This window comes from Lepisosteus oculatus, chromosome 2 (genome assembly GCF_040954835.1).
Source record: "Lepisosteus oculatus isolate fLepOcu1 chromosome 2, fLepOcu1.hap2, whole genome shotgun sequence".
Classification (NCBI taxonomy): domain Eukaryota; kingdom Metazoa; phylum Chordata; class Actinopteri; order Semionotiformes; family Lepisosteidae; genus Lepisosteus; species Lepisosteus oculatus.
In genome coordinates this window covers 23,954,537-23,961,859 of record NC_090697.1, presented here as the reverse complement: position 1 = coordinate 23,961,859, position 7,323 = coordinate 23,954,537, and the positions used below count along the sequence as shown (strand labels likewise).

At 37.9% G+C, this 7,323-nt stretch overlaps 1 protein-coding gene across 1 annotated transcript in view; it reads left to right on the top strand.

The window, feature by feature from the left end:
* The first annotated feature begins 6,193 nt into the window (after positions 1-6,193).
* Positions 6,194-7,323, top strand: part of fkbp1b (FKBP prolyl isomerase 1B) — a 40,656-nt gene continuing 39,526 nt past the window's right edge. Inside the window, exon 1 of the mRNA XM_015352038.2 lies at positions 6,194-6,349. Coding sequence (XP_015207524.1) covers positions 6,313-6,349 — 37 coding nt within the window. The 5' untranslated portion in view covers positions 6,194-6,312. The remainder of the gene's footprint in view (positions 6,350-7,323) is intronic.

Genomic DNA, 7,323 nt, shown 5'->3' with positions numbered 1-7,323 from the left:
CCCACAACCCTTTAAGTAAAAAGTGCTTCTCATTCTGAGTTCCTATTCTGATTGTGTCATCTGGTTCATGTTCGTTGATTTCTGAAGTCTGTTGGGTTGAGTCGATCAGCACCTTTGAGGATTTTGATTATTTGGTTGTTTTACAGAAGTCCTTTGCATTACCTTTGTCAGTACTTTTAACAATTGTTAATACTTGAATCACATTTCTCTTTTAGTCTTCATTGTTGAAAACTAGGAAGTTAATATTTGTGTCATATTGGTGTAATGATCTGCAGATTTAACTATGTATCATAACATCCTGTTTTCATTGTTTCCTCACAACTAAAGGGATGTAAATGATGTGTGAACTTTTGTAAGTAGCTTTTCAGTCTAAATGTTTCCCCAATTTGTGTCTACAGTGCCTTGCAAAAGTACTGTATTCACTGCCTTCCAATGTCTCATTTTGCTGAATTACAAATGATGTATATACGCATGCAAAATGTGAGTATTTTAATCAGAACTTGACTGTGTACACGACCTTAATGTCTTTAGAATTGATGCCGTATCTAATATTTACGCAAAAGATGATTTTAAAAATAAAGGATAAAACGTCCTTACGTATTTCTTATATTTTAATAAAATACGTTCAAAAGCTGTTCATTATTTATATGTACTGTATTTGTTTCCTGCTTAAATTCCTAAAGTCTTATTTGAAAGATTATTTATCATTCCAGTATTGTTGAAAAAAAAAACTCTTACACATTCAGAAGCCATTCTGAATCATGCAGTCAGAGATCAAGCTTTTTGTAAAAATCTTAAAGATTATGCTATTCTAGAAATAATTATAGAATTTAGACTTAAAGGAAAATTTATATTTCTTTTAAAATTCTCCTTATAAATAATTAAAACAGGTGTCATTAATGACCTGTATCTCACTAAAATATAGCTTTCTAAAATTGTTCAGGTCTAATGGAAAATAACTGAAGATATCAGATGTAAATATTTATGTTAATTTCAAAAGTAGCAGTTAAAATGTACTTATAAAGTACAGTACATTACTTTAAGAACCCCCTCATTAAGGAATATTTCCTGTTTTGAATTCAGGCATAATGAGTTTCTAAAAAGCTGGCTTCCTGAATAGTCTAAAATGGCAGTAGCTATAGTTCTTATCTTAGTACGACACTAGTCCACTAGTCTGTTAATGGATTTTGGTTTGTAAAGATGATACTTTTACACAATGTGTGTTCACTTCCTTTTCCTAATGACTTGCAATATTTGATCAAATTCAATTTTCAACACTGAAAAAGACAATTTGTCAAATTTTGTCCTTGAAATTGTGGATTTATTGTTTGGGAAACACAGCAATTTTTAAATCTGTGCATTCATAGAACATGCCTGTCTTACAGCATCAGTGAAGTGGCCTGTCATTTTTTTTTATTTTTAACATCATTGTTATTGTGCAGTGGTGATTTTTAAAGAAGGAAAGTAAATATACTGTACTAGGATTCAATGAAGACTTCCTGTGGAAAAAATCTTGCATTAATTGAATCTTCTGTACATAACAAAATTGGTATATTTTGTCACATTTCTTTCTGATAATAAGAAACATTTTCTATTTTTATGTCACTTACATTCATAACTCTGTTGAAATAAGTACAATAAATGTCCATCAATTTTGTATGTTTATCTTGTAAAGGGTCATGAGGAAAGCAGAGTCTATCCTAGCTAGTCATAGGCCGCACACAGAAACAAAACATACACACACCAGGAACATTTTTCCCAGTAGCCAATTACCCTTCCATTATGTTTTTGAACTGTGGGAGGAAACCTATGTGAACATGGAGAAAACATACAAACCCCATGCAGATAGCACCCCGGGAACTGAACCCAGGCTCCCAGCGCTGCAAGGGAGCAATGCTAACCTCTGCGCCACAATGCCTCCCACAATAAATGTCAAATAACAGAAGGATTTACAGATTGAATAATGTTTCTTGCTTAAAAAAATAAATGCAGTGTTCTTAATAGAATACTCTGAATACATCTGGAGGGAACTGTAAAATATTTAAATGTGATGATTTATCATTTTTCCTTTCATAATGCTTTTAAAAAATGTTTTATATTGACAAAATCTAGTCAATATAACGTTTGTCTTAAACCTTTAAAGCATACACAATATGTGTCTTTTATAATCTTATAAACAAGATTACCGAACACTGTTCTAAATAGGCAGCTAAAGATGTTAAAAAAATAATCTTTTGGAAGAAAATAAAACTTTTTTAAAATCATATTTTGCTTCCAGGCATAGGATGTTTTGTTCAGTTTGTAGTAAATACTACCATCTACAACAAGCTGCCTTTCCCGATTCATTGAGCCATCAAAGACAGAATGACTAAATGCTACCATAGTGAGCAATCTGTAAAAATATCCTCCTTCTATCTAAAATGGCAGCTGTTTCAAGGCACTCCTGCCTTGCATTTTCAGACTGCAGCTATCAGCTTTCAGACTGATAAAGATAGTGCTATGAACTCTCATTTCTCATCAATTTTCACTGTTGTCTAAACACTTAATATTGTTATGCTGTCTGTGCAATTCTGTGTGTTTGTGAATTCCACACAAACAATAAACACCTCATCACTTTTATAAACCAGTATGACTGAATCATTGCTTTAAATGCTAAGCTTCAAAAGCAATATCACTCTATTAAAAAAATGTATCAGTCCATTTTCTAACCACCTGATCCACGGTTGGTCGCTGGGTATGATTTTGGACTGCGGGTGGAAACCGGAGAACCCAGACAAACCCCTGGAAAAAAGGGGGAGTACACACAAACTCCACGCAAAGAGCAAAGGGTGCAGACAGCATCCCAGGAATTGAACCAAGGGCCCCAGTGCTGCCAGGCAGCAATTTTAAACATTGTTTATCCATGCACGGTTTTAGACAAATTAAATATAAACATGTGGGATAGTATTTTTGTCAAATAATTTTGATCGATAAGTTCATTAATAAATTCATGAGTGTAATATACTGGGGTGATTTTGACTGTTGCATAAGCACTACACCTCTTCACTATTGAGAGAGCTCATAGGCACAGATGCTGAGACTAAACCTGTTGCAATCTTGCAAAAAATGGCAATCACAGATTATCCCCATCTTCTCAAGGGGGCTATGGCTTTATGCATTTTGTATATTGGCACATGGATTTAGTATACTGTATGTACTGTGTGACTGTCACCTGTTGTCTGGGGTGTTCACAGCTAGCAGTTTATAACCTGGGAAGATGTTACAGCCAAACACAGTGTGTCAGTTATAGGCCACAATCTGGAAGAGCAGGAGTCATGACACTGCACTACGTTTGACACAAAGTGTGACGATCTGGGCAGAAGTCGCTTATTGCTAGAGATCTCCATTTGTAGTGGTTGATGGTAACCTGACCACACGGCAATACATTGGTTAAGCACTGGGACTTGATCACTGCCTCACGGGCTGCTCCTCCTGAATGTTTGACCTGTGACGGCTTTCCAGCAGAGCAACGTTCATCCTGCAAGCAGCAAAGCATGTACCGCAGATATACAGCTTGTATTGCTTCCAACAGTGGCCATACAAGCCTGTGACTTACACAGCAGACTTCATATTCCCTGCCTCCATCCTCTGGATGACAAATATTAATTAACTAAATGAATTTTATTGATGTCATCTCGGTTTGATTAATTCTTAGTCAATCTGCTTAAAAACAGATTTTTTTCTAATAACTTTGTGAATCTGTTGCAGCTATATGTTCTGCTTGTCTTCCGTGTGGCAGAGAAGTGGCAGCTCTTCAGCCTCAAGGGTACCATGTAGTCCATGAAATTGTAAGAGAAGGCTAGTAAATAGCTTGTCTCTGGGCAACTGCCAAGCTCATAGATGGTTTTGTAGGCATGATGGATGTGATGGAAGTACTGATAAAAGGTAATGGATCAATATCCAAAACTTTCACTGTTAGGAGACAGCATTGCGAAAAGGAAATTGAATAAGTCTATAGAAGTTCAGGTGGGTAGCTGAAGAAGGATCCACGGCCGAAACGTTGTGTTCTCTTTCTTCTTTTTTCCAGCATGGAATAACCCTATTACTTGTTCCTTTAAGTCTATATTTAAGTCTATAGAATACTGGTTCAGGTGGGTAGCTGGAAAAGTAGAATTCTGTATAGGAACAAGTCATAGGTTTATTCCATGCTGAAAAGAGAAGAAAGAAAACACGTTTCGGCTGTGGAGCCTCCTACACCTGAGAAGAAGACTCCACAGCCGAAACGTTGTGTTTTCTTTCTTATCTTTTCAGCATGAAATAAACCTATTACTTGTTCCTATACAGAATTCTACTTTGTTCTCATTTCATGCGTGTCTCACAAATGACCAGTTATTTGAGCTGATACACATAAGATAAAACACCAAGCACAAAATAGAGCACATGGATATGGAGCAGCACCCTGGAATTGTGCATTATGAAGACTGATATTTTTACCATTAAAGTGTTGAAGTGTTGTGGGGGGACAGTAGACACTTCTGAAATGTCTAATACACTCATTTTAATGTGGCAAAACTGTATTTTTTTAATAAATAGTAGTTGACCACATTTTTTAGGAGAAATTCTGTTTTTCTCTTCTTTTTCTAGGAAAGACACACATTTGTGTTCCAAATGAGTTGAATTTAACCAGTCTTATAAAGATATCCTGTATAAATTGGATTGCGTTTATAAAAAATAGGAATCTTTCTTTAGGATAACACTAAATGTCTGCTTGCAACAAAAATAACTCAAACTTATTACAAATCTTTTTCTTTAAATACAATAAAGGCGGAGCCAGTAAAAGTTTATAAATATGTAGGTCATTAGTTGGACAGTGCCTTCATTTTCAAAATTCTATCCAGGTATCCTTTATCAGAAAGCTGCTTATCCCTGGTAAGAGTCACAGAAAGCAGAAGCCTACTCTGGAAACAGAGGATAAAAAGCAGGACTAAGTCATAGACTGAACATCAGTGCCTCGTAAGGCACGCTCACACGTGCAAGAACATAGGGGCAGTTAGAGATAGCACTCAACCTACTGCAGCCAGTCTTTAGAATGGAGGAGGAAACTGGATGAGCTAGAGAAAACCATGCAAACACTGGGAAAACAACAACCCAAAAGCTGTGAGACAGCCTGCGCTGCCTCGCTTTCAAAACTCATATTAAGCAATTACAAGCCAAAGTCAGGGGTTGACTCATGTCTACAAGCAGCGCGTCTTGTTTTGCATGTTCTTCCTTCTATCCACCATCAGGTGTCTGTACTTCTCATCTGGGACAACTGTGATGTTGGTTGGTTACAGCCAACCTTACAGTTTAGGCTACAGCTAAACTTGGGAAATGCGATGTCTCAGACCATTCAGCCACAGGATTTATTACTGTATTTGCTCCTTGATATTCTTTGATATTTGATATTCAACGGGTGCTTCACTAGTTTAAGCTATTTTACAGAATGTTAGTTGGGGATGTCAATTTATTGCAGTTCTTCAAGCCTTCCTCCAATTCTGTACTTTTGCTAGATTGAACTTAAAAAAATTGCAACCACCTGACTTTGGGCACAATTGGTTGCTACTAATGTTAGGCAAACTTAAGACAAAACAATCCACCTTCGCATTTGAAGTGTTCTCAGCTGCAGTGGAAAACGACTTCTGTTTGGTATTTCAACTTATTAATACTATGTTATGTCATCTGCGCTGCAGTGGTGACAGATGTCTTAGCCAGGTCATCATTGTAAATGGGAATTCGTTCTCAGTTGAATAAAACACGTGCTGGTAAAAACGTTTAGCAAGCAAGGCACAGTAACACAATTTTAACCATCCTTCATGTTTGACTTTGTTTAGGCAAAGGACAATAGTTTGGTGTTTAGCTATCCGGTAAGTGTTCACAAGACATCACTAGAAGAGGCAAATCAACAACAATTCCTATGGAGCTTAAAACTTTCACCAGTAAGGACGATTCCGAATCAGCGCTCTGCACCGCCTCACAGCCGTTTTCCTACGTCAATTACACAGTTGCCAGTCTCCGGCTGAAGTACAACCCCGAGCCTCCTGGGGCAGTCAGTCCCGCCTACCCTCTGTTCCTGCTATTTTATTGGGCCGTACGCACCAATTGCCGCGCTTAATACAGACAAATCCCATCGCTGAGTGGTTGGCGGCAGTCGTCAATCACAATTAATCAGAATTCCTTTATTGGCAAGTCTTTGGGGTTCGGGCAGACCAAGTGAGACGCTGTCTGTGTGAGGTGTAGTCCGGTTATAAGATTGCTAGACATCCTGTTTCCAGTCAGCTACCGAGTAAATAAATAATGGGTGTGGAAATTGAAACAATATCTCCGGGTGATGGTAAGGCATCTTTTTTTGTATCGCTTTCTTGGTTTGTACCGTGCCTTTTCCCCCTGCCATTTTTGTAAATGCAGTACTTGTATCGATGCATGTTTTTTAGTGTCCAGATGGTCCTAATGCAAAGCCAGTGGACATTTGGGTAACATAAAGGGGTGATGTGTGTGGTTTTTTTTTTTACCTGCTTTGTTTAACGCATGTGAGTGTGCAGGCGTTAAGCAAAAATTCCCAGCTATAACTGAGAACTTACTGATCAAAATGAAAACACCCTCATTTGTAAGATAGTAGTATCTGTTTTCGACGGGCCACTCTCGCAAAAGATGTTCAGAATGCGTGGGTTCGGAGTAAATATTCAGCAAATCAAGACCCTGTTAAAATAACTAATATCCACAGTAGTCTCTTCTTGCCTGTTGTGCTTTAGTACAGGAAATGCAGAAATGTTGCCCTACTGAGAAAGTGAGCACCGATTGTGTATCGCGTTGTGTGCCGAATAGCTGGAAAAAACACAAACGTTTTAGATGCGCGCTGGCGGCGAGGAAGGGAAGGTATCGAGTTTATAACTACAAATTGTGTGCCAACCGCTTTGCATAAGCAGCGCCAAACTGTAAATTAAAGAGCGAGGTATGCGGACTGAGAGAACTTCCTGAGTGCGAGTTATATAACGGCAAAGCGTACAGTATGTGAGCCCCACAGTGACCGCTAATAAAACACCTTTCACAGTTCAAAATACCGGAGGGGAAATGGAGATGGTTGTCCATCTATTCCATTGGTTGATCTTGGCACGAAGGAAGTTGCTCTGGCTTTGATGTCGCTACATTTTACTATCCTGTGGCTTGCTCATTGTCAATCGTTATGTAAAACTCAGCTTCAATTAGAATGGAGAAGCCCAAGCCTTGAGATTAATGTTTGAAAGGTTTTCTTTTTACAGGATTTGGAGTCTATGGAAATTACAGCGGTAAATACACACACGATAGAGT